The 27,651-nt window shown below is 53.4% G+C and overlaps 2 protein-coding genes across 2 annotated transcripts in view; both read right to left on the reverse strand.

Moving 5' to 3' along the window:
* Rexo1 (RNA exonuclease 1 homolog) overlaps positions 1-11,938 on the reverse strand; it is a 29,375-nt gene extending 17,437 nt beyond the window's left edge. Inside the window, exon 1 of the mRNA XM_023716977.1 lies at positions 11,667-11,938. Coding sequence (XP_023572745.1) covers positions 11,667-11,823 — 157 coding nt within the window. The 5' untranslated portion in view covers positions 11,824-11,938. The remainder of the gene's footprint in view (positions 1-11,666) is intronic.
* Positions 11,939-16,647: 4,709 nt separating this feature from the next.
* On the reverse strand, positions 16,648-27,649 carry Klf16 (Kruppel like factor 16; the record flags this gene model as incomplete). The annotated part of the gene is made up of 2 exons (XM_023716895.1): positions 16,648-18,909; positions 27,451-27,649. Coding segments are annotated over 2 exons (501 nt in total), but the record flags the coding sequence as incomplete, so codon positions are not given.
* Between the last annotated feature and the right edge of the window lie 2 nt (positions 27,650-27,651).

Here is a 27,651-nt window from a genome sequence, read left to right on the forward strand (position 1 = left end):
AGAAAGAGAGAGAGACAGAGAGAGAGAGAGAGAGAGAGAGAGAGAGAGAGAGAGAGAGAGAGAGAGAGACAGACAGACAGACAGACAGACAGACAGACCATACAGGTATTGGTCCCAGCTGCAGGCTTTGATAAAAGTCCTTCTAGCCCAGGTGACAGACAGGAGGACTGTCACAAGGATGGAAGGGCCAGGCATGGTAGTACAAGGGCTGTGTGTGGAGGTACACACCCACAATCCCAGCACTCCGGAGATGAGGCAGGAGGATCATCATGAGGTTGAGGCCAGTATGGACTACAGACTGAGTTCAAGAACTGCCTGGACTAAGTAGCATAGCAAAAAAAACCCCATAAAGATGGAAAGTGACCAGGCCTCCAACAGACCTGAGCAGCTACCTGGGTGGCATAGGGACTCAAAGGAGGAAAAATGACATCCCCAGGAGTGTTTAGACTGAGAAGTAGGTTCTGACAGATACAGCCCCCAAAAGCTATAGCCACAGGATAGCAGATAGTTCCAGGACCCTACAACGGGTCCCATGTTTCCAAGCCTAAGTCTCTACTGTTGGGGGCCTTATCCTTAGGAACACTGGACACCCTCAAGCACCACTCCAGGACATCTAGGTCCCAGGACCCAGTCCCAGTGGATAGATGTGGTCCTTCACTCTAGATGGAGATCTCCATGTAGCCCCAGAGTCCCCCAAACACCCACGGAAATGACCACAGACCTGAGCCAATAAGGTGAGGTGAGGTGAGGCCTGGTCAGGTCAGGGATGGTGTACTGAACCTCAGACACACACCAGCCTCCCTGAAACCCTAGCAACCCCAGTTATGAGTACCCCCTCTAGCCTGCCCTGGAGGAACAGGCCTGGCTGAGCCTTCCCAGGCTTCAGGGAATCCCCTCAGCCCCAAGCCAAAGCTCCCAGGCAGGGGGAAGCTCGTGGCTCAGTCCTGGGGGAGGTTCCCATACTAACCTGTGATGCTTGTCCAATCAGCTCTCTGGCCAGACAGACGGAGGAAGGGACTCTTTACAGCCAGGATGCCTCTCTACACCCAGCCCAAAGAGGGCCATCAAACTGCTCAGAGGGGGCCAGCCTGATAGCTCAGTAGACTAAAGCACCTGTTTAGGCAAGAGCATAGCAGCCAGGGTTTGATCCCCAGGCATGCTGTGCTGGCCCCACCCCTGGGACACGCTGAGACCCTGTTTTAAACTGGGTGTGGTGGCCCACGCCTGTAATCCCAGTGCTTGGGAGGCTGAAAACAAGAGGGACCCTATAGACCAATCTATGTAACGAGACCCTATAGACCCTGTATCCCCTGTACTAAATGCACTTTAAAAAAAAAAAAAAAAAAATTGCTCAGAGAGCAATGCTGGGGCTCACCAGCCATTCTAACACTGCACTGTGAAGGGCTAGACAGGCTAGGAGTCCCAGGGTCTCCATGGCAGGGCTGGAGGCAGCCTTTCTCTTCCTTTGCACTACTTCTTCCCATCAGTTCAGAATGGGTAGGAATTCTGTGAATGGTTCACATAAAGGAATCTCAACTCTAAACTCCTCCCTTTCCTGACCCAGTAACTTCCAACTCCTATGGCACACTTCCAAGTGAGGATGCCATCCTGGACTACTCGATGCCAGTTGGTATCCCCACCCCAAGTTTTGCCAGACTGCTCCCAGGACAGGGCCCCAGTATCCTCTAAGAAAGTGTCACACGCCAGGGTCACATGTGGGCATCAGCATCTTTATTGCTTGTTACAATGGGTTGAAACTAGAGTGAAATGAGCAGCTTCCCCAGGGACTCATCTGGCCCCTCACTCACTCTGACTGATGGTTCTCACCACCTGGAAGCTCGGAAGTGCAGAGGACAGGAGGCAGCTGCAGCACACCCACCTGTCTGTTCTCCTCAGCCCCAAGTCCTCCTCCTCAGCCTACCCCTCCAAGGCAGTCCTCGAAGACCCTCCCCATAGGAGACCATCGATGGCACGTAGCAAAACATAACAGGGAGGGGCGGGGTGGGACCCAGCCTCTCATTTCAAGCCTCTATGGAGGCAGAGGTGCCCTCCTAACAAATGGACTGCAGTGTGGGGTGGTGACTGGGCCACCCAGGTGACTGGATTTTCATCTGCAAGAACACAGGATAGCTCATGAGCCAGAGAGGATGGGCCTGGAGTGATGCTGGTCTCACCACCCCTGAGGACATCTCCCTGTCACCCAGAACTGCCCCAGCCCTCTACAACCAGCAGCTCAATACAGCAGTCCAGGGCAGGCCAGTGTGGCCTATGAAGACTAGAAGAAGGAACACAGGAATGAAACCCACCATGATGCACTGGGCTCATGCTAGACAAGGGCAGAGAACAAGTCTGCACGGTTGCAGTGAGTCCTGCATGGGGAGCAGAAAGGAAGGGCTGCCTTATCTTCTCTTCTTAGGGGTCCTGAAAGCTCTCAAGCAGCCCCTCTGAATCTCAATGTGAAAACATCCAGGTCTTTTCGTGGTCTGTATCTCTGCCCAGACTGTGAGTAGTGAAGCAAGAATGCTCCTATTCATCCTTTACAACCTGTATCAGTAACTGCCTACCTGACACCCCCACTCCATGCAATTCTAGGGGCCAGATGTTCTCCAGGAGGCCTGGCCTATGCTGTTGCCTCACACATAAATCCCTCACCCTGTCTGCTTCCTCAGGCACATACTGAGTGCTGACTAACCAGAAAGGCCCTGGAGGGGCCTGGCCTTAGCTCAGTTGTTGGGGCCAGGGAGATGGCTCAGTGGAATAAGCGCTTCCCTGGCAAGCGCAAGGGCCTGAGTTCAATCCCTGGTTCCGCAAAAAAAAACAAAAAACAAACAAACAAAAAAAACAGAAAGGCCCTGGGAAAGATATGGGGGCCTGTTTCTAGTATTGAGAGAACACAAAGGCCTGGTTGTGTGTGTCCAAGCCTAGTGCCACCCCAGGGCACCCATGTTTTAGGCTTCCAGCAAGCTAAGCAGAGAGGCTGGAAAGAAACTACTGTAGCTCTCCTTCAAGCTGCTTTGAAGAACCATGGGCATCTCCAGGGCCTGTGGGGCAGTTGCCATGGACCTGCCTTACACAGGTGCCACTTCCTCATGCAGTATGCACAGACCCTAGAGTTCCTGCCTCAAGGACAGGTGGTCAGAGACATCTTCAAGAAGCATCCCATCTTGGGCCCTGACTAGTCAGCTCCTAATTTTTTTTTTTTTTTTTAATCTTACTCTCCTATGGTTTTGATTCTCTTTAGATCTTGCTGTCTTTTTTTTTTTTTTTTCTTTTTTTTCTTTTTTTGGCGGTACCAGGGATTGAAATCAGCACCCAAGCACTTATTCCACTGAACTATCTCCCTGGCCTTGATACTAAATTTATTTTCCTTCATTACTGGGGATTGAATCCAGGGCCTTCACACTGAGCTACTTCCCCAGCCTTTTTCAAAATTTCAGACAGCATCTCACTAAGTTGCAGAATTGCCCAAGTTAGGCTTGAACTTTCAACCCTTGCCTCAGCTTTTCATAGTGCTGGGATGACAGGCATACACCATCACACTCAGCCACTTTCTCCTATGAAACAGATCTCAGAACTCAACAAGGTGATACAATCTCCTGCACGTGGATGGCTTTGGGAAGAAGCCCCCAACCTATGTGGCCCTTCTCCCTGCTTTGTTTCTGAACAAAGGGACGCTGGTGAGACATCTACTGGCCTGCCCCAGGAAACCTACTGAACACAGACATGGCACACACACTGCAAGGTCCCTGTGCAGAAGTGATAAGCAAGGCTAAGGCAGGGTACAAAATGTAACAGGTCTGCTGTAGCCTCCTTTGGGGCCCACACAGCCACCAAGGTCATTATGGGGTCTCTGCTCTCCACTGGGTGTAGGGCAGGCTCGTGGCACCTGTGTTTCTGAGTCGATGGAACAGGCAGGAAACTCCTAGGAGGGTACACACTCAGACACCAACATGGATACCCTGAGTCCCTCTAAGCTGGCAGATTGTCCCCAATGACCCCCACAGGTTCTGCCCCAGAGAAGAATGATACTCTACAGAGTCCCTACTTGTCCCTACAGACTTGTGGCCACTGTCCACACTCTACCTATAATACAAAAACAGGCCAGGTACAGGGCCCTGAACTTGGGTCTCCCCTCAGCACCACACCAGGGCATTCTCAGTGGTTATCACAGGTCCTATACCATGCTGAGCAGCATCCTTGGCTTCTACCCACTGCACATGAAGACACTTGCCCCCAGATATCACCCCTGGGGTGATAGGCATAGTGGTAGTTTAAGATCTCTGTCTGATGGGCCACACCTTCCTTACTTACATGCTGCAAGTGCTAAGGTTTTGCTCTAGGCTGGACAGGCCAAGAAGCCAGGTTTGGGGCTGGTGAGATGGCTCAGTGGTCTAAAGCACCTACTTAGAACAAGCTAAGCTAAACAAAGCACAGAGAGCGAGGTTCAATCCCCCAGCACCACATGCCAGCCCGCCCCGCCCCCTGGTGGGCTGAGCTGCCCCCCCCCCCACTCACACACATAAAAATAAATAAATGTAAAAAAATTAAAAAAAAAAAAGAAGCCAGGTTTTATTTTTCTCTTTTTAAAAAAAGTGTGGTGCTGGGGATTAAAGTCAGAACCCTTGCACAGAGTTACATTCTCAGACCTTTATATTTTTTTAATTTTAAGACTTGCTCTCGGGCCGGGAAGATAGCTCAGTAGAATAAGCACTTGCCTGGCAAAGACAAAGGCCTGAGTTCAATCCTCAGTTCAGCAAAGAAAAAAAAAAAAGGACTGGATCTCACTAAGTCCCTATGTTGAGGCCAGGCTGGCCTCAAATTTCTGATCTACCTGCCTCAGCCTTCCAGAGCACTGGGATGACATGCATGTATCACTGCATGTGGCTAAGAAGCAAGGTTTTTAAAACTCCAGCTCTCCACAGGGTCCCTAGATGAGGGAACCACCTCAGCTTAAGAAGTGGCTTTTTGTTTTTTGGCACACGGTCTTGCTACATATCCCAGACTGGTCTCAAACTCACAGCAATTCTTCTGTCTCAGCCTCCAAAGTACTGGGGCTATAGGTAAGCACCACCCTGCATGGCCAAGTAGTAGTTTTCCTATGCTTCCAAATGCTGCTAAATTAAACACTGCTTCCAGTCCAGTAAAAACTGCTTTAGCTGGGCATGGTGGTGCAGACCTGTAATCCCAGGACTCAGGAGGCAGATGCAGGAGGATTGTTGTGAGTTTGAGACCAATAAGGGCTACAAAGTAAGTGCAAGGCCAGCCTGAACTGCACAGGAGACCCTGTCTCAAAAAGACCTAAACAAAAAAAAGTGCTTTAAAGATGAAGTGGTAGGTGACTGAGATATCTCCCTCATACAAAGGACCTATCCAAACGGCAGTGTCTGCACAGGGTTGATCACTAGCAGAGGCCACCTGCTGCCAAGTCACACAGAGGAGGGAGGTGGTGACAGATCTGCCACACCTATTAAAAGGTGACTGCTGCTGGGAGCCTAATCTTTAGGAACACAAGATGCCCTCAAGCACTACTCTTGGACATCCAGGTCTCAGGACCCAACCCCTACCACCTTGCCTCTAGCCCCATCTTTAAGCGAAACCAGAACAAAGAAACAAAAGAACCACCCATTTCAGAACTGAACTCCAGTGGGAGGTTCTTCCCCTGCGCAGGGCCAAGCTGTGTCTTGAAGGGTAGCCTCAGAGGCTCAGGAAGGGAAGATCTTTTTTTTTTTTTTTTTTTTTGTGGAAGCTGGGATTGAACTCAGACCCTTGCGCTTGCCAGGGAAGCACTTATTCCACTGAGCCATCTCCCCGGCTCCAAGGGAAGATCCTATAAAGGAAATAGGCTCAGCAGGAAACTCCCTTGACCAGACCACCATTCTCAGGCAGGGTCAACGCTGTTCTTCAGACACCTGGCAGTTTTTGGGGTTATTTGTGGTTGTTATAAGGGGGTGAGACAAGGGATGCAATTTCACTGAGTAGAAAGACCAGGGATGCTTCCCTATATCCTACAATGCCCAGGATGGCCCCCCACAGTGAATGATCACCCCAAAATGCACAGTGGAACTAATCCTCCCTTAGGTCCAAGCTTCCTAGACCAAGGAGAGACCAGCTGTCCTGATGCTGAGTCAGCTAGTGAGAGCACCCTTAAGGGGGTTACAATCCCAGCCAGGACAACAGCACCTCTGCAAGACTCCTTTACAATCACATCTTTCCTCAATGGGAGGAGAGCCCATGCAGCTGCCTGTTTCCCAGAAAAGAACTGAATCCACAGAAGGTGCCACTTCTTTGGTCTGAAAGACACCCATACTGGTGGGCCCTACCTTTTCAGCCCCACTTCTGGGGAAGCTTGGTGGCTCCCTCCCCCCACTGCCATGCCCTTCTGTTCCCAGTCACTTAGAGAAAGGAAACCCATCAATTCTCCATACTCTCCTAGTCCTGGGACGAATCTTCCAGACGCACAAGAGCCACTCAACTCCAACAGGGAACCTGGCCCATGCTGGACATTGGGAATTTCCGGCTTGGAGGTCCTGACTGCCACCCTTAGCTCCACTCTCCTCCTACCCACTCCCCACTCCCCACATACCAAGCAAGGTGCTGGCCTCTGCATCTCAGCTTCCTCATTTGTAAAATAGGGACAACGCTCTCCAACATGGTACACAAGACACAGATGAAGTCTGTCAAGTGTGTGTGGCAGGAACTGGACATGGCTTCAGAGCTCACAGAGGATGCATCTAGAGGGCTAGAAGGAACAGTACACCTGTCCAGTCCTATACTGGACTAGAAAACTCAAAGCCACCTGTCTTTGGCTCACCCAGGCCCTTGGCACCAGCCAGCTGCTCAAACGCTATCACTTTAGGGCTAGGGAGATGGCTCAGTGGAATAAGTGCTTCTCTGGCCAGCGCAAGGGCCACAGTTCAATCCCCAGTTCTGCAAAAAAAAAAAAGCTATCAGTCTGCACACCTCTACTCTACCCTGGCACTAGACCCACCCTTGCATAGGACTACCCCTCCTTCTCTCTTGCCTTAGCAAATCCTATTTCTTCTAGAAAGTTCTGTGCAGTGGACTCAGACCTCCTACTGAGCTCCTGTCCTAGAATCAATGCCATCAACATTGCCCCATCTAGAACAATTCTTGACTGGTTCCTTCTGGGCCCATATTCTGAGCTGAGACCCCTGAACCAAACACTGGTGGCCTCCAGGGTAGAAACATATGTACCTTCTTTATAGCTGTCACCCCACCACCCAAATGCACTGAACAGGACTTTCTGGTAAAAGCTCCTGGGGGCCTGCAGACCTGTAGGGGAAAAACACCCAGGACCCTGACACCTGCCCTCGTATCATGCACCACTTTTCTTACCCACTGCCTCACTGAGACAAGAAATGCCTACAGGGTTTCAGCCAGAACAGGGAAAGACTTTGGAGGCCAGGCTGGTCCCTCCAAACCACCTAAGTAGGCTCAAACAATCAAGCGCGGGGTGGGGGGGGGGGTGTACAGGGAGTCAGGGGCATGTTCTCATGCTCCAGGGGCAGGGGCAGCAACCAGGAGAGGAAGCTGAGTCCTTCCCCCTGTAGCTCAAGGCGGCTGCTGAGCCCTGACCCAAATGCAGTACTTCATCCTTCCTGCCCTTTCAACTCAGTATTCCTCACCTCTCCTGAGTCAATTGCTGCAGCCTCCAAACTCCATACCAACTCCCAACCCTAAGTACAACACCCTGCCCTCCCAGGAGGAATTTCCTTCCTGTCTCAGCTGTCTTGTCCCACTGGCTCTAGATCCACTCTTGCTGAGCAGTGGTATAAACAAGTACCCTTCCTCACTCAGCCTGTTTCCTTGCTGCTACACCTGCGTATGTGCAAGCTGAACACAGGCTGGACCCTGGGTGCCAGTGCCACATCTGCACTGTCTTCTGCTCTCAGCCCTGTGAAGTCACTGCCCAGTCAGCCCCCAAGACTTTTCTCAGAGACCAAATGGGCATGAGTTTGTTTCCCCATTATATGTTGCAGAAGCAAAAGGGGACACCAAGGTACTCAAGGAAGAGCAGCGGTCTCAGAAACCAAAGCAGAAATCAGAATGGACTGAGATCTGCTGGACAGAATAAGGCAGCAGACAGCAGCTTCTATGTCTGCCCTGAAGAGATCAGGGTGAAATGGCAAAGGCCACCTCATTTCAGATTTCCAAAGCCTCTTGGGAACCTAGGCAAACACTCTTCCCCAGCCTCCTCAGAGGCAGTCCAGTGAGCACAGAGGAAGGAAGAGGCAGAGAAGCCCCCAAACTCAGATGGGCCCCTGCCCAGAAAGAGCCCTCTACCAGAAGTAATGAGAGACTGGAACAGGCCACTCATTCTCACCAACAAAGAGGAAACACAGTGGGCATGCTGGGGTACGGGGAGTCAGGAGCATGTTCTCGTGGGACTGGGGGTTGCACAGGACATCAAACAGAGAACTCTCAAGAATGGTCTTTTAGGGGCCAGGGAGATGGCTCAGTAGAATAAGTGCTTCCCTGGCAAGTGCAAGGGCCTGAGTTCAATCCCTGGCTCCGACAAAAAAAAAAAAAAAAAAAGAATGGTTCTTTAAGGGCCAGTGAGGTAGTTCAGTGGACTAAGTACCTGCTTAGGCAAGTGCTGGGACCTTGGTTGGATCCCTGGACCACATGCTGCACTGAGCTGGCCACTACGACCCAGCATGGTGGTGCATGCCTATAATCTCAGCACTTGGGAGGCTGAAAACAGGAGGATCACTGTGAGTCTGAGCTGCATAGTAAGACCCTGTATCAAGTACATTTTTTTTTAAAAGTCCTTTAGCAAACTAATAGACCATTTGTGTAGTATCAAAAGATATCAAAACATTAACTTGGGAGAGAAGCAACCTGAGAAATCTACCCCCGTGAGTTGCAGAAGCTGGTAGGCACTGTCCGACACAGAACAGCCAAGATGGGGCTGCAGAGCAGCTCAGTGACAAGTGTCTGCCCAATATGCAAGAGGGCCACAGTACCATCCCCAGCACAAGAACAACAAAAAAGATATCTCTACAGTAAAAGAAAAAACAAGGAGCTGGGGAGATGGTTCAGTGGCATAAGTGCATAAGGTCCTGAGTTTGATTCCCAGTACCCAAAAAAAAAAAAAAAAAAAAGAGAGACAGGAACATGGAAATCAGATGATCATTGGCTCATATAGAATATCACACACAGTACTTGGTTGTTTTTTTGTGTTTTTTTTTTTTTTTGGCGGAATCAGGGATTAAACTCATCTCCCCTCACCCCGTACTTGTAACCAGTTAAATTAACTCAAAAATTAGTATTTGCTAGCTTGGGTTCCAGCCCCAGCAAAGGAAAGGAACGGAACTACATTCCAACATGGTAAAAATGGGCCTAATGAGCTGGGCATCAGTCACCAAGAAGCCTCCCATGCGTACCACCTCTTCTGCCAATCCCCAGTGCCCAGAGCTGGTGCATGCTCCCTGACTCCATCACCTTCGGCTGAGAAAGGGCATCCTGTGCTGTCTTTCCTACTCCACCACCGGTTGTGCAGAGAGAGGACCCCCTCTTATGCAACTCTCAATCCCCCACATCTGGCTCATGTAGAGCCAAACCGAAGACTTTGGTGACAACTGGCTATAGCTGCAGCTGTTCTCAGCAAATTTACATGGGAACCTTAAGAAAGGGAAAAATATAGGGCAGACCAGATAGCTCAGTGGATTAAAGCGCCTGCTTAGGCAGATACAAGGAATGGGGTTTGATCCCTGGCATGCAGTTCTGGCCCCGTCCCCAGGGCACACTGAGATGGCGATTAAGACTGGGCATGGTGGTGTGCACCTGCAATCCCAGTGCATGGGAGGCTGAAAATAGAAGGATCACTACAAGTCTCATCTGCTCTGCATGCCACACTGGACCTGCCCCCAGGCATGCTGACCCTGAGATGGAGTCTGGGCGTGGTGGTGCATGCCTGTAATCCCAGCACTTGGGAGGCATACAGCAGGAGGATCACTAAGTCTGGACTGAGTAGTGAAACCCTGCAAAAAAAAGAAAAAGAAAACCTGTAAGTCTGATCTACATAGTGAGACCCTGCAGCCCCTGTACTAAATACATAAAAAAAGAAGGAAAATACCCAGGCATAGTGGCTTGCACCTATCATCCCTGCTACTCGGGGCCTGAGGTAGGAGGATGGGAAGCTGGAAGCTAGTCTGGGCAACTTAGATACTATCTCAAATTAGAATGATGGGGGAGGGTTGAGGACTGGGGTGTACCTCAGCACCCCCAGTGCAATTACCAGTGGTGCTACACCAAAACAAAAACTGAGAACATCTAGTGGCACACGCCTATCATCCCAGCACTTGGGAGGCTGAGACAGGAGGATCTCCACAAGGGACATAGCCAGGGCTACACAGTGAGACCTTGTCAAGAATGAAAAGAAAGAAAAAAAGAAAGAGAGAGAGACAGACAGACAGACAGACAGACAACAGACAGACAGAGAGGGACAGACAGACACTGGGGATATAGCTCAGTAGAATAAGCGCTTGCCTGGCAAGTGCAAGGTCCTCAGTTCAATCCCTGGTACCACTGAAAAAGACTCTTCTCTCTGGCACACAAACACAGGTCTGATATCTAACTCTGACTAAAATACTCCAGTCACTGTTTTAAGGAGAACATGAGACAGAATGTTTGACATAAGATATAGAAACCTGGGATACGTGAAATCATGGCTTTAACTAGACCCAGTGCCGGGCTTGTTATGCCAGCACTGAGGAGGCTAAGGCAGATTCGTCACAAGTTCAAAGTCAGCCTGGGCTACAGAGCAAGGCACTGTCTCAAAACAACACATAAATTAAAATCAATACAAGGCCTGGTGGAAGGGGGGAGCCACTCCCAAGGGAGAGAGGGTGTCACTAAAGAGTGTATGACAGTACACTTAATTCCTCCAGGCCAATTTTTGTGATGTCACCATCCTTGCTCCACTCCAAATCCTCAGGATTCCTACCATTTCACTTCAAGTCCTACACTTCTTACAAGAAACTCTGCCTACTCCTTGGCGGCTCTCACCAAGGCTGCCAACATATCGACAACCACCATGATAGTGCAACTGTGCAGTCTAGGCTGATCAACCCAAAGTGGGACGTTCCCTGGAACTCCACGCCGTTTCAACCAAGTGGATTCTGATGTATTTCTTGTCCATGTGCGTGTGACAAGCGGCTGGATGCACAGCAGATGCTCCTAAGACTCTGGACTCAACTGTTGGGAGACAGCGGTGGCCGCACCTGGAGGCGCGGCTCGAGAAAACATCACAGTAATAAACAAGGATTGCCATGGGCACTAGAGGCAGGAGGACGCGTCCCAGGGCCTGAGCGGTGGGGCTGCGCCCGCTTTCCAAACCCCCTTGTACAATCCGGACTCCGAGCCCCGCCTATGCCAAATCGCTTCGCCCTCCCGACAAGTCCAGAAGACACATCCTCTTCTTGTTTACATTTTACAATCGCAAAAACAGAGACTCTGGGAGGCTCCACCACTTGCATAGGACCCGGGGTGCGGAGTCCGGGTCCCAGAGGCGGAGGGGAAGGGCCCGTCGCCTGGGAGCATTAGAGGAGGGGGCTGGGCGGGGAACAGGGGGACCAACAAGCCCATAGGTAGAGTCCAGGTGCTGCTCCGGAAACCCAGCGAGTTGGGCAGACAGGCATTACCTGCTCCCGGGGGCGTCGCTCCGCCGCCGCCGGGGGCTCCAGGGACCCGGGCCCCGCGGTGTCGGAAGTGGCAGTAGGGTCGCCGGCAGGGCCCCCCGGGACCCCCCGCCCAATAGGGGCAGTCGATAGCCCGGAAGAAGCCAGTGGAGCGTAGCATGGTCCGTCCCGCGGCGGGAGCCCGGCCCGGAGCCGCCCGGGCCCGCGGGCCCCTCACAGGCGCCGCGGTCGCCGCCGCCTTCGCCTCACGGACCTCGCCGCCACCATCTTGTTCCGAGGCCCCCGAGGCCCCCGGGACGCCGCCGCAAGGGACTCCGGGAAGGGTTGTCCGCAGCGCGCCGGCCCAGAACGCCTGCTCCCGTCCGGCCGCGGTGAACAGCGGACCCAGGCGCTGGAACATAAAGAGATTTAGATGGTACTGGGTACCCCAGTTGCGTCTTCTAAGACCCTCTCAGACGGCAGTGCCTGAGCCTCCGAGGCCAGCCTTCTTATCTTGAGCCCTAAACGCCGTGCGGAGTGTGGTCTGTCCGTGGCGCGCCTGACTGAAAAAAACCTCGGGGCCCAGCTTAGTTGCAATTCGGCTTGTCAATTTAAGGCGCCTGTGGGACACAGTGAGTCTTAGAGGTTGCTTTTCTTTACAAAGCCACCGAAGAACAGCCATGCGTGTCCCTTGACCACACTCAAAAAAATCACCTACCTCTAGATAAATAAATAAATAAATGATCACCTAGCCCCGGTATACAGTTGGCTCTCAATTCCTTAATCTTTACAACTTTTTATTTTCTTTTTTTGTTTCTGTGGCACTGAGGATGGAAAGCAGGGTCTTCACACTGAGTTACATACCCAGCCCTTTAAAAAAAAATTTTTTTTTAAAACTTGGAAATCATCTCCTATGTAGTTTAATCTGGCCTCAAATTCTCAATCTTCCATCTCACAGCCTCCCCAGACAGCTGGGTAACAGGTGTGTGCCACTATGCCCGGCTATTACAACTGTGGTCACCAGTTTAATCCCCAGAGTCCGCAGTCACTCACATTTTGATATGTTGTATTCAGCGCCTGTGGGCCAGGAATATAGCTCAGTGGTACAGTGCCTCCCTGGCAAGGGTGACACCCAGGCAAGCACGTGCTAACATTTCCACTGGGATCATCTTTAGACAGCATCTCAGAGTGCTTGTGTGTGTTTGTTTGTTTGGGTTTTTTGTTGTTGTTGTTGTTTTCTCAGAACCAGGGACTGAACTCAAGACTCAGGCCCTTGCAGCAAGCGCTTATTCTACTGAGCCATCTCCCCAGCCCTTGTTTGTTTGTTTTTTGGATAGGGTCTCATTATGTAGCCTAAACTGGGTCTCAAATTTGAGATGATTCTCCTGCCTCAGCCTCCCTAGTGAGGGGATTATAGGTATACTCCACCTTGGCTTTTTTGTCTACAGAATGCTCAGGGTCTCACTACTAGATTGGACTCATATTGATCTGCCTGTTTACAACCTCCCAAGAGCTGGGATTACAGGCATGTACCACCACGCCCAGTCTCAATTGCCAGCTCACCACGCCCCTGGGGCAGGGCCAGCACTGCAGGCCTAGGAATCAAACCCCGGGCCCCTACACCTACTTGCAGGTGCTTTAATCCACTGAGCCATTTGGCTGGCCCTCCTTGTTTCAGTTTTGAAGACCCGTCTATATCACTTTCTACAGGACTTTGAGTATTTTACAGTCTCGCAGAACACAGCAACATCTTCTAATTTCCTGGAAAAACAGCCTACTCTGTAGGACTGGGAGCCTCCTGATCTATACCCTGTTTCTCCCTTTCTACGATTATGTGCTGGTGTGGTCTAGAGTCGCTCAATATTCTCTTTCTTTTTAGGTACTGGGAATTGAACCAGAAACTAGTGTCCAAATCTCAGGTTCACAGAAACTTCCAGCTTCAGCCTCCCTGGTAGCTAGGGCTCTAAAAGCACACCACACCTAGCCTTAATGATTTTAAGATGCAGGTAGAGTTAAGACATGTCTTTTCCACCAGGATAGCATAGTTTGGGGCTGGGGGTGGAACTGAGGCCCTTGGGAGCCTAGGCAGGCACTCAGTACCGAGCCTCAACCCTCACCTCTGTCTTCTTCCACTTATTCAGAGGATTATTTTCATTGAAGTGAAATTCACATAAACCTGGAACTTATTATACTGAGTGTTACACCACCATTACCATTTTATCTAATCCTAATTCCAGAACAATCCATCCTTCCATCCATCCCTGTCCCCTCCCTAGCGCCTGCACCTGAGACTACTTCCTGTCTCTGGCTTTGCCTGTCCTGGGTGTTTCCAGTCCATGGAGCCCACGCTGTGTCCTTTGTGTCTGGTGTCTCTCAGCATTGTGTCCCCAAGGCTCCCCTATACTGTGGAAAGTGTCACAGCCCCGCTCCTTCCTGTAAGAGTGCTATTCCAGGGTGTGAGTGGACCCCACTGTGGCCCTCCATTCCTGCACCGATGGACACTTACCCTCTTGCTACTTGTAGCTGCGTGAATCCTGATGCTGTGAATGTCCGTAGACAAGACTTTGCATTAGCCAGATATAGCAGCACACTCCGTCATCACTGCACTTGGGAAGCTGAGGTAGAAGGATTGCCTTGAGTTCAAAGCCAACCTGGGCTAAATCGTATTGAGACCCTGCCGCAGGCAGCTGGCTGTGTTTTAGCCTATCTTACATACACCTTCAGAGAGGGATTGCTAGGCTGCAATTCCTGCAATGTGGTGACTCCGCATTTCCCAGACTGATGTTTCTCCAGATCAGTAGCCTGTGCTACAACCCCACAATGGCATGTGAGGGTACAGTTTCTCCACTTCTCCCCAACACTTACTGTCACTAATGTCTGGATTCTAGCCATCCTGCCTGTCGCATGCGAACTGCTATGTCCTTGGTATTTTTTTTTTTTAAATGTATTTGGTACAGGGTCTCATTACACAGCTCGGACTCATAGTGATTCTCCTGTTTCAGCCTCCCCAGAGCTGAGATTACAGGTCTGTGCCACCACGCCTGGTCTCAGTGGCCAGCTCAGCACTCCTGGGAGCGGGGCCAGCGGGGCCAGGGCTTGAACCCCAGTGCCTGTGCTTGTCTAAGCAGGTACTTAGGGCCAGGAAGATAGCTCAGTAGTATAAGCACTTGCCTGGCAAGTGCAAGGTCCTGAGTTTAATCCCTGGTACCACAAAAATAAAAAATAAGTAGGTACTTAGTCTGCTGAGCTACCTTGTCAACCCTTCTCCGTGGAATAGCCTCCTTAGTCATGCACATGTCGACCATTTGTACCCTTTCTCTAGGAAAACTTTCTATTTAGAACAGGGATGTCCCTACAAGAGGGACCTGCCTTTATACACAGTGAATGGAGGCAGGCAGGGTATAACTACCCTGAAAATCTGGCAAAAGAGTCCTCCAGGCAGCTGTGGCTGGTGCAAAGGCCTGGGGACAGGAGCAAACCTGGCGCAGGGCAGGAGCAGCCAGAAGCTGTGTCTGGACCAGAGCAGAGGGAGGAGCGGGTGGGCCGGGATTCCCACCAGGCCCTGTGGGCTGCAGGGAAGACCTGGAATTTTGTCTGAGGGAGGTGGAAGCCACAGGGGGCTGGGTCCTGATTCAGGCACTCACAGGAGCCTTCAGACTCCTGCTATGGGGCAGGCAGACTGAAGATGAAGCCAGGCGAGGTGGTGCTCACCTCTAACTCCAGCCACTTGAGAGGCCGAGTCAGGGGAACTCTGAATTCAAGCCCGGCCTGGCAGGTCAGGAAAACACTGTATCAAAATAAAAATGAAAAGCCAGGGTGTGGTGGCCCACACCTGTAATCCCAGCACTCAGGTGGGCGGCTGAGGCAGGAGGATCCTTTTGAGTTCACCAGCCTGGGATACACAGTGAGCTTAAAGCCAGCCTGAACTACATAGCAATACCGTCTCAAAAAGACAAAACGAAAAGGGCTGAAGATGCAGCTCAGGGGTAAGCACTTGCCCAGTGTGAGTGAGCCTCTGCGTTCAATTCTCTGCACAGCAAAAAGCTACGACAAAGCCCACGTGGCCTGGAAGGATGAGGCAGGACGTAGCTCAGTGTACCATGCCCTGGGTCCAGTGGTCAGCAGAGCAGAACAAAAAGCCAGATGACACTGGTGTGGTGCTTCATACCTATAACCTATAATCCCAGCGCTACAGAAGGATGGGGCAGCATTAGTTCAACCTATGCAATTTATGTAGTATTTCAAAATACGTAAGGATAGGGGGACAGTTAGTGTGAAGGCCCTGGATTCTATCTCCAGTAAGACAAAAAGAAAGAAAAAAGCGCTGGCTGAGTGAAGGAGGCCTGAGAATCTTAGGAAGCAGGAGGGGGCGCCAACCATCCCCCGTGAATGTGGGGTGAGGCAGATCTGGGGGACGCAGTACCAGAGGCAGCCCCCAGGCGGCGAGCTAGAGCCCTTCCAGAGCAGCAGGTGCTCCTCCTGCACTAGGTCAGGGCGTAGGGCTCCAGACATTGAGGTCTGTAGTCTGTCTCCCAGAGTGGCCTTGGCTCTCACCGCTTCGGAGTTCCCCCGGGATGCAACTGGAAGCTGGCATCCAGAGGAAGCTCAATATCCAAGCTGTGTAGATGGCTGGGCACTGATGGCAGGGTGGGAAGAGGGTATATGTGTGGTGCCTGGAAGGGTGAGGGGGCGGGGACACACACCCCAGAGGGATGTTGCTGGGTAACAGGGCAGATGGGGGCGGCGACAGACGTTGGGTGACATTATACTGAGCGCAGGGTTGCTTGGGTCTCCAGGCAGGGGCGGGTATTGTCTCAGCCAAGATCCCTACCACACCCTGGGATACCTAGCCTGCTGCCTACTACTTCTGGAGATGGGTGACTGGGGCCCCATTGGTGGGTGGAGGAGCATAGGGGCCTAGAGTCCACAGGCTGGGAGCCACTGCAGGAACAAACCAAGAGACACTAGAGCAGGCTTTTAAAAAGGATTTAATTAAATACAAGGGTGGGCCCAGGTGGGGTAGGGGAGGGGCACTGCCCACAGAAAGCCCACCTCCCCTGGGGTCCCTCCTGCCCACCCTTCAGAAGCCACACATGGAACCAGGTCCCAATGACTCCTGGGGGGAGGGAGCGGGCTTGGGTCTCTCCAGACCCCTGGACAGTAGACAGGGTCAAGGGTGGCACTGTTTTGGGCTTCCTGAGCCCTGAAACAACACCCTACCCCTTGCAGAGGGTAAGCACAGGGCACACTGGGACCAAGCAGGACACACTCAGGGACACAAGAAACGGGAAGCCCTAGCCCCCCGCCCAACCCACCCAAGGACTAAGGCATCTCACTAATGCTGCCACGGTAGGGTGGGAGGTTGTGGACAGACAGGTCTGGCAGCCCTGACAGAGGACGCGGGGTCCAGCAACCCTCCGAGCCCAGCTCCAGAAGGGCATGCCCTACCACCTCAGGCCGGGACTCCAGCACCATATCTGCATCCCCTAGGGCAGAGCAGGCAACAGGCAGAGAGGCCTCACCTAGACCCCGAAGTCCCCAGTCAGAAGACAGGAAGGCCATGAAAGCCACTCGCGGGCCCAAAACTTCCTGCAGCTGATGGCCACACCTTCTGGGTCTTGTGCAGGGAGCCCGGGGCCCCTTCCTCTCCAGGGTGGTGGTCCATTGCAAAGGACACACATAGACCACAGAAGGACAGCACTGTGGAACCCAGGAGGCTACCCTAGGACTGCTGCTCAGCCCATCCCATACTTAAGACCAGGGACCCTCCCCACTCTCACAGCCCTGAACAATAGACCACCCACAGGGACCTACTCAGGAATGAGGTGCCTCAAAAAATACTCTATGCATCCAAAAAGAAAAAGAGTTACCCAGCAGGCTGAACAGCTGGACCTCCTGCTTGCAGCAGGGGGCATGGGGGATGCCCCACTTCCAAGAGCCCCAAAGGAGTCCAAATTTAAGGGACAAGAAAGGGACTCTTCAAAGCCCTGCCACACCTGTCCCTTGGGCTCTACTGCCCAGCTTTGGGACAGGAGGGACAACACACACCCCAATGGCCACGAGATTCCTGTACAAGATTGTCGGTCACAGTGCCTTGAAGGCCAAAATCAGAGACCCTGCCTCAGTGGAGGGGAGCTCGGACCCTTGTCCCAACCTCCCTTGCAGTCTCTCTGTTACACTTTCACACTCACAAACACACACACCCAAGGAAGGAGAGCACCCTCCCCGTGCCAGCAGAGCCAGGAAAATAAATAAACCAGCATTCATACATAGCCTACCTCCTGCTGCCCACCAAGCGCTCCCTGGGGAAAACGCTCCAGTCCCCTCCTCCCCATCTCCTGGGCAGGCCTGGGGTGCTGGGCCACCCCTCCCTTCCAGGGGCACCATCTGTGGATACCTGAGATTGAGTACCCGAGTAGGGGGGCAGCCAGACGGCACCCCCCCATTTCCCTGAACATCTCCAATGGCTTTCAGCGGGGTAGGGTGGGGTGAGGTGGGGTGGGGACAGGCAGTGGCCTATGGGACCCCCTGGTCAGCTATGGCTCTGTGCAGACTTCTTCCCAATGAGGAGGGAGTAGCCTGGTGGCCCAGTGACCACACTGGGCAAGGGGGCTCCCCTGGGCCCCACCCCACCCCTGAACCCACCTTGGGGGGAAGACAAGGGTGGTGGCAATGGGGGAGCTGGCCAACTGCCCACCCAAGATCCCCTGGGAACAGATGGAAAGAGTTAACAATCATGGCTATTTACAGGCTGGGCCCCCCCAGGACCCCTCTCAGGCCACCCCCGCTGGGCTGACCTAGGTCCAACATCAGGCCCCTCCTGTGTGAGCAGGGTTAGGAACAGCTGGGGGGGGGGTTAGGGTCCACGTTGGTCCCCACCAGGAGCCACGGGCGGCAGGTGTGTCCTGTTGCTGGTGGTCCCGCCGAGGTCTGGTGGGGCTGAGCTCAGGATGGGGGCCCAGGGTCTACAGGCCAGCAGGTGCAGGGCTGGGCACTGGGCTGGGGGCAGGGCTGCCAGCCTGGCTGCAGGGTAGAGAGTCGCTGGGCGACACGCTGCGTGTGCCTGGGCGACGGAGCAGTTCCGGCCGAAAGCCGGGGTGGCGGCGGGCGTGCTTGGTCAGGTGGTCACTGCGCGTAAAGCGCTTGGTGCAGAGCGGGCAGGGGAAGCGCTTCTCGCCCGTGTGTGTCCGGTGGTGGCGGGCCAGCTCGTCAGAGCGCGCAAACTTCTTGTCACAGCCTGGCCAGTCGCAGGCAAAAGGCCGTTCACCTGGACAGAGGACAAACAAGTAGTCAGCCACAGAGAAGGATGGGGAGTTTCCATCTGACCCTAAAGGGTCCCTGTAGCTCATTCAGACCCTTATTTCAATTTTTTTTTCTGTTTTTCCAATACCAGTGATAGAACCTTGGACCTCAGCACTGTGTCACACTCTGGCTCTTTATTTTGCAAGCTGGGGTCTCCCTAAGTCACTCAGGCTGGATTCAACCTTGTTATCCTCCTGCCTCAGTGTCCCAGAGTACGGGGATGACAGGTATACACCACTGTACCAGGCAGTACCTTCAGTTTAGAGGCATTTAAAAAAAAATTTTGTCTACAGGGTCTCACTACACAGATCAGACTCACTGTGAGTGATCCTCCTGTTTTCAGCCTTCCAAGTGCTGAGATTACAGGCTCATGCCACCACACCCTGTGTCAATCACTGGGGCTGGCAGACACAGGGATCAAACCCTGGTCCCTGCATCTGCCTAAGCAGGTATTTAATCTACTCAGCCATAGAAGCATTTTTTTTAAGAGGCCAAATTCTGCCTGTGTATCAGAAAAGCCGCAAATCGGGCTCAGTGGTAAAACGTGAGCAGTGAGAACCTGGGTTTGCCTCACCAAACTGCAAAAAGTAAATAAGCCAGGTGTGGCGGCACATGTCTATAATCCCTGCACTCAGGAGGCTGAGGCAGGAGGATTGCCATGAGTTCATCCAGCCTGAACCAATACCAAGACCCTGTCTCAAAAAACCGAAATAGGAAAAAAAAGCAAAGTGCAACAAACTCAACTCCTATCCGCCCTCAAAAGGGGCCCAACACAAAGCCCTAACGAATATTTTTTCTGTCCTTCAAACTTTTGGAAATAGTTGGTACCACAAACCAGTTCTGTATGCTACTGGTAGAATCTGGAGACACCAGAGGCTTTATAGGTCCCAAACCCCCTCCTCCCTCATCCAAGTGGGATAGTATTATAGTAAAGAGGACCCCCTAGTTTTAATGTGGTGCATAGCTCTAATCCCAGCACTGCTGGGTGGTGGCAGACCCTTGTGATTCCAGTACTGGGGAGGCTGAGACCAGGATCACTGAGAACTGGAAGCCAACCTGGGCTCCACGTTAAGTTCAAGTTCAGTCTGAACATACAAAGACCTTGTCTCAAAAAAAAAAAAAAAGTACTAACAGTGTTTGGACAGGATATCATGTCTGCATCTTGCACTGTGAATTAACTACTATGAAGACAACAACATGCATGTATTAATTATTGTAACTGTCCTACTAACCTGTTTTGAAACTGTCTCATTTCTATTTGTTTCTCAACAAAATTTAAAAAAAAAAAAAAAATTCCAGCACTTTGGGAAACTGAAGCAGGAGGACTGCAAGTTGGAGATCAGATCATCTCTAAGTAAAAACTGAAAAAGGGCCAGGGATGTAACTCCGGGTCACAGTGCCCCAGCTTCTCAGCAAAGGGAAATCATGAAAACAAGTTTTCCTCTGGGAGGGGTGGGGCCTCGAGGCCTCGATAAGGGGTGGGGCCTGGCACCCAAGGCCAGCTGGACTCAAAGCAGCCCAGGGAGGGAAGGGGCGGCAGCTACCCAACAACTTCCTCTGAAGAACCTTTCCACTGCCACCGCCCATCCTTTGCCCCCGATCCATAAGTCGCCACCTCTGCACCTTTCCCCTTTCCTCACTCTGTTCCAGAACTGATTCCCAGGGCCCTACATGGTGGCATAAGGGACCAAGACACTGGGACTTCCAGGTGTCTTGCTGTCCCCTAGCTAGGGGCATTGGGGAGGGCAATGTTGGGGCATGTGCACAAGGGAGTTCACACATATGTGTAATGTCTGGGGACATTCTGTGGAGAGAGTAAGAATAAAGCAGGATCTGGTCCCCAGTGGCCCCAAGGCTTAGCCTCAGGGGACCCACAGGGAGGCCAGGGTGGCGGTCAGCTCATGCGGGCTGAAGTAACCCAGGCTGACCCAGGGAACCTGTCCACTGATGGGGGACAGATATTGGGATGGACTCAGGTAACAGAACGTGAGAGGAGTCTGGGACAGGACCCAGAACAGGATAGGGGGTGCAGAAATGAGCAGAAGTGAGGGCATATGGCCAGAAAAGCCGGGGGAGGGGGAGAGGGGAAGTGGGTGGGGCCGGGGCATATGCTACACCTTGCTCAGAATCAGAAAGGGGCCCAAAGAAAACCTGTCTCCCACATAACAGACACCCCCCCATACAGGGCCGTAATGTGTGGAGTCTGTAGGCCAGCTCACATCTGTAAAACACAGGTCCCAGGAGGCTGGGATTCCAGGCAGAGGAGGCCTGGTGCCACCTATGGCAGTGAGGAGGGGCAGTAAGTATCCCCAAGACCCACACCCCCAATCTCCCCTGAAGAATACAAAAAGCAAGCTTGGCACCTGCTAGGAAACCGACCCTGAAGTACTAGCATGTTGTTCTTCATTTTTCTCTCTTATTTTAGATAAGTGATCATTACTTTGCCCAGGTAAGATTTGAGCTTTCAATCCCCCTGCCTCACCCTCCCATGATGCTAGATTACAGGTGTCTGGATTACAGTCGTGCACCACGATGCCCAGCAACGCAGGTCTTTTCTCGACAAGACCTAGAGTCTCAAAACAAGCCCAGAAGAAACCTCCACTCCCACCCTGACAACAGGCCTGACAGGCCCAAGGTTATGGAGGTGGCCACTCAATCTCCTCACCATCCTGCACAGAAGAGGTGGAGGCCAAAGAGAGGAGACATCCGTGGATGCTTCCCCCAGCAGCTGCTTCACTTCCTCTTTCAAAGAAGCAGGGCTGCCCGCCCTCCAAGCCCTCCACCCCTCAGTTCCACTTTGCCATGAGCAGCGTAGAGGAGCAGGACGCGAGTGACCACAGGGAACATAGCTGCTGCACGTGGAGGCGACAACCTCGGCCCCAGCCAGCTCCGCTCACTCACGTGGTCTTGTTCCAGCCAGGGGCCAGAGCTGGGGCTCTGGCGTGGGTCGCCAAGCTAGCCTAGGCGCCTGCCAGTCACAGCCCCCAGCTTGGCGGCTGGGGTGTGCACGTGTGCACGTGGGTGGCGGTAACAGGGTGAGTAGCTTCCCGCCCCTGCAACGTTGGCTATGTGCCTGCAAAATGCCTGGCTGGGTCCTGCCACTGTCTCCCAAGGTCTATGCAAGGGGAAAGGCTGAGTTAACTTGGGGGTTGCAAATAGGGGTGGCTCTGAGCTAAGCCCTCAGGGAAAACTCCCTCCCCTTTCATACTCCTATCCCGGAAAGCCAAGCTTAGCCACTCTGCCTTTCCAAGCTACCTGACTGCAGGAGGTGGCGCAGGAGGATGTGTGGCGGGTGGGGACCATGCAGGAAGGGCACAGTGGGCGGAGCCGCGGTGGACTTGACCCTCTGACTCGGGTGGGGCCGGGTGAGCTGGGGACAGCCCGGCTGCCTCAATGCCAAGCCGGCTCAGAAAAATGGAGGGCAAGTTGTTCTGGAAAACTGCTCCAAGCCCTGAGCCACCAGCAGAGGGGGCCCTGGAGGTAGCACACACCATGCCGTGGTTGGTTGTCTTTATGGGCCAGAGCAGGGCACAGCCTGACTTACCAGGCTGTCTAGGGTATGTAGGGCCGGCAGTGCCCACCCTTGCAAAGATGTCTATCCACCCGGAGAGGTAGGCTCCTCGGGGGAGGGGCACTAGGGCCTCCCACTCCTCCCTCCTCCCGCAGGCTTCCTCTTTACAGTTGGCCTGTGGTAACCACCAAACTTGTAGTCAGGCAAGTCTCTGGAGGGGGTCTCAAGTGCTCATCTCCCCTCAAGCCACATGCCAGCTAAGTGCCATCATCCTTAGATCCATCCTGATATGCTGGGTGTGGTGGCACACACCTATAATCCCAGCACTCTGGAGGTGGAGGCAAGAGGATCACTGTGAGTTTGAGACCAGCTTGGGCCACACAGTGAGTTCAAGGCCAGCCTGAACTGCCAAATGAGACCCCATCTTAAAAAAAAAAAAAAAAAAAAAATCCATTCTGACACCATTCTTCTTTCACCCCTGGCCTGCATCAGGACTATCACAGTACCCACCGGCACCAGCCCTGGCCTGGGCCACCCAGTCTACAGCAGCTTTCCAGAGCTCTGCCCTGGTTCAGGCACAAAACTTAAGTGGCCCCTGAGCCTAGGGCTGCTGTCTGCGCCTCTGAGGGAAGCGGGAAGCATCACCTCTAGAGTAGTCTCTGCAGTCTGACAGCGACTCCCCCCCCCCCCCAAGCCTTTCTTTGTGCCCTGTTTGCACCTGGAGCAGAAGGTAGGTGCTAAGCACACAGCTGGAACCCCTGCATCTCAATGCATATCCGCACACTGGGGAGATGACGTACAGGTCTATAGGACCCAGCACCAGCTTCTAACGAGAACAGCAGTGGATGTGCCCTACATGTCCTGGTCCAGCACCCTTTGTTCTTCCTGCGTAGCCCAGGCCTCCTGGCTGTTTCCCACCTACCCACATAGGCACTTTCCTCTCAGGGGCTCCTGTGAAGGGAATAGAGGACACACCTCCAGGCCACGTTCCCCACCCAGCCTGTCCAAGTCTGCCCTCCCTCTCTCGTGCCTTGGCTGGTATCATTCACCAACTCCCGGCCCATCTGGGCCACCTTTATCAGGAAGCCTGGGTGGGGGGTAGTTATCAGCCCTGCAGTGTTGGGGGGCCTTCCCCCTCCCACCTGCTGGCATGCTGCAGACAGTCCCAGTGCCGTCCTTGGAGGAAGGGGCTAGCCAATGCCCACTTGATCCTAACAGAACTCACAGCTCTGACTGGGATGCCGGCAAGAGGACTCGGCTTCGGATAACAGAGTGTTTCCCTCTCTAGGTCTTTTCCTATCTGTCTTTCCCCCCAGGACCCTCTACAGCAAACAATTTTAACCACCACCACCCCAGCCACCCCTCCGGCTGTCAGATGGGAAAACTGGGCTTACCTCTTTCCTCCTAGACAGTGCCCCGCCCTCAATCCCTCTCCCACCCTAATCCTGTCTCCATAAACGGATTTTCCCCCTGCAAAGCCCAGCCTGCCTCCAGTCCCTGCCCTGGAGATTAAATCCAGCCTTCACCTTTTGGGATCCCTCACTACCCACAAATCCCTGCCCCAGGGCAGCAGTGCTGTTCCCTCCTTGGGACACACCATTCCCCAGCCTGCTGAAGGTCTCCTCCAAGCAGGATGGCCTTATCCACCAGTAATGGCTGTGTCACCCTTTCACTGCCCCTTTTAAGAGTCCTGGAGACAAGGACAAGATCTGTCACCTCTGGGCCACGTACACCCTGGTGCACAAAAGAGCACTCTTCTATTTCTTTATTTTTTAAATTTTTTTTTATTTTTAAATTTATTTATTTATTTATTGTGTGTGTGTGTGTTTGTGTGTGTGTGTGTGTGGCCAGCTCAGCCCACCAGGGGGCGGGGCTGGCTGGCATGTGGTGCTGGGGATTGAACCGCGGTCCCTGCGCTTTTGCTTAGCCTAGCTTGTTCTAAGTAGGTGCTTTTGACCACTGAGCCATCTCACCAGCCCTCTTCTATTTCTTAAGACTTAAAAATTTTTAAAGGACAGTGTAACTGGGAGTAGGAAGTGGCCCTACAACCCCCCCCCAAGACACTGAGTGATGTCTGGGGACAACTGTGGTTGTCACACCAGGGGTGCTGCTGGCCTGGAATGGGTGGAGGCCAGGGACAATGCTCATCCCAGTGCTGAGGAGGTGGCCCATGGGTATCAGAGCTCTCCCACGTCTCAGTGCTATCTCTGGGTAGGGGTCAGACACCCCCAGAGTCACACCACTGACTGTGCTGGCACTAGGGGACTAGGAGCCTTCTGGGGATGGAGGAGGTTCCAGGGCTCAGGAGCAAGAAGTCCACAGCCAGCCTCTTCTCTGGCTCCCGCCCCCGCCCCTGCCACACTGCTGGCTCTCTCTCTGTATCTATGGCAACAGCGTCAACATCTCCTGCAGCTTCCAAAGTCCTTCTCTGCCTCACAGGGGCGCTTGGAGGGGCTAGGGGGTGTGGGCCAGATGCTGGAGCAGGTAACAGTCCACCTCCTGCACCCCAATGCCCCAGTGAAAAACAGCCCACAGACTCTTCCAGCCTCCACATCCCCAGGGCCAAATGGGGTAGATGTAATAAAACTTCAGCCCACCTGGCTTCCAGCTGCAGGCTTCAGTCTGCTCATCTGTCCAAGGGACCAAACCAGACTGCTCTCCTCTTAACACCAAAGAGAAAGTCCCAAGGCAAAGGTAGGTGGGGACAGGATTTTTTTTCTCCCAACCTGCAGCCCTCATGGGTGTAGCTGCAGAGAGCTAGTGGCCAAGGAAAGCTCCTAACTAGATCTATACCTAAGCACTGTAGGCTGCGCCCAGGAAAAACGTGGCCTCCTTGCCAACTTTCCTTCCTCTGGGAGCTACAAAAACCAAAGAGCCTCTTTCAGTGAAAGAAGTTCTGCTAACTGTATAGTGGTTCAAAGGCCAAGGACCCCAGCTAAGGAATGAGTGTCCTAAGATTGCCCTCCTTGTTCCCAGGTAGTTATTACAGTGGGGACTTCCACAGCTTCCCATGGATGTGGATCTGGGATCTATGCTCACAAGCAGGGTGATGCAGTACCCAGCTCCCAGATCTCGACTTCATCTCTGCCACCCATCTCACAGCTGCTGCACAGTGACCAAGTGGACACACTGGGCCCCAGCTCAGATCCTGGCCTTCACATGCGTGTGCGGGAGTCTGCTACAGTTGAAGATGGCCTGGCCTCCTTCTTCACCCCACCCAACAAGTTGGATAAGATTTGGGAAAAACCAAACCAGAGCCAGACATGATGGCACACACCTGTAAACCTAGCACTGAGGAGGCTGAGGCAAGAGAATCACTGCAAGTTCGAGGCCACCCTGGGTTACAAAGTGAGCTCAAGGCCACCCTCCTGGATTACATGGGGAGACCCTACCTCAAAACAAACAAAAAAACCAAAACCCAGACCAGTGTGGTGGAGATCAAAATCAACTTGTGGCACGTTAGGTGGGGGGAAGCCAAGAATAGCAAGGTGGGGTTCCTCTCTCAACAGGTTCCTTCTTCACCCAAATGCTAAACCAACAGATTCACCCAGAATAAGGCCAGGCATACTCACACCCCAGAACACTCCTAGAGCAGCACCTCTCCATCCCCCAAAAAATCCTTCCCCATCTTCACTGACCCTGCCCTCAAGCACCCCTATTGTAGAACTAAATACCCAGGGACCTCTCAGCAGAACCACTCCCCCACCTCTATCCGGTCCTCTCAGGTCCTCTCACGGGCTTGAAGGACAGAGCCTCCAGGCCCCCAGGGATGAGGAGAGAGTATAAAAAGCAGAAAACAAGTACTCTGCAAGTCCACCGCCCTCCCCCTCCCCCTCCTGCTCTCCACTGTGACTTTTCACACCCTAGCTCGGCACTTTGGTCTCTCTACCTGGTGTCAGAGGCTCTGTAAGGTGCCTGGGGCTACCATTAGGGCTGTCTCTGATTCCTCGCACCCTTTCTGAGTGTTCCCCTGAACCAAACTCCCTTGTGAATGGAATTGCCCCCAACAAGTCCCAAACGACCCTAAAAAGAAAACAACCCTACACCCTTTATAGAGATGAGAAACGACACCTGGAGCAGGTAGGTACCCTACTAAAATGGGGGAGAGCCAGGATGTCTCAGCTTGTCCCCAGATTCTCATTCTTGCTTCCCGGAAGGGACATATTCCCCAATTGAGGACCTAGGCCGACCACTGAGGCCCACCTTCCCGTCACTCAAATTCAACTCTCAGCCCAGGAGGTCTGATTCGTGGGGGCACAGAGGGAAGGACTGGCAATCAAACACTGGATCAGCGGGCACCTAGTGCAAGCGGCCTGGGGGCCCCTGAATGGTTGGATCACTCCCCATTCAGAGCCTGCGCATTTCTTCGAGGGTGTACCGAGAGAGCAAACATGCCAGGGACCCCCTCAGCAATGGCCATGCAACTCGAAATTCAGGCGCCGATGCGCACTCCCGACCGCACCCTCGACCTCGTTAAAATAGAAAGAACGTGTGTGGGGGGGGGGGAACGTGCCGGCCACCCCCCAACCCTCACACATCCTGGCGCTGCGCCAGGCTCTCAGTAGCCAGCTGGAAAAACTCCAAGAGGCCTCCCCGGAGGCGGCGACACAGAGATAGCCACCCTTTTCACAGATAAGGAAACTGAGGCTGGGGAGGGCCCGGCATAGAACAGAAAACTCCAAATACCATCCTGACCGCCTAGATCTGAACGCAGAGAATAAGGAATGAGAAACCAAAACCACTGGGCAGTCAGCCGAGCACACATCTCGCCCAGCGCCTAGCTCTGCCAGAGCCCCTCAGCGCGCCGCCGGACCGCGTGGCCGCCACGCCCCCCGCGCGCGCCCCACCCACTGAGGCTCCGCCCGCCCGGCGGCGGCGGCGACCCGGGCGCGCCCCCCTCCCCGCCCCCCACGCGCCACGCAGTTTCGGGGTCCTAGCGGGGGAGGGGGTCCAGCAGGCCGCCTCCGCACCTCTACAGATCGCGATCGGACTCACCTGTGTGTGTCCGCAGGTGCGACTTTAGGTGCGAGGACTTGTAGTAGGCTTTGGCGCAACCCGGGAAGGGACAGCGGTGGCTCTTGGCGGCGGCACTGGCGGGGGCGCGGCCGGAGGTCGGGGACGAGGCAGCCGAGGAGGAGGAGGCGGGCGAGGCGCCCCCCGGGGCGGCTCCGGGCCCGCCGCGCAAGTCGGCCAGGA

This window comes from Octodon degus, unplaced genomic scaffold (genome assembly GCF_000260255.1).
Source record: "Octodon degus isolate 3935 unplaced genomic scaffold, OctDeg1.0 scaffold00050, whole genome shotgun sequence".
Taxonomy (NCBI): domain Eukaryota; kingdom Metazoa; phylum Chordata; class Mammalia; order Rodentia; family Octodontidae; genus Octodon; species Octodon degus.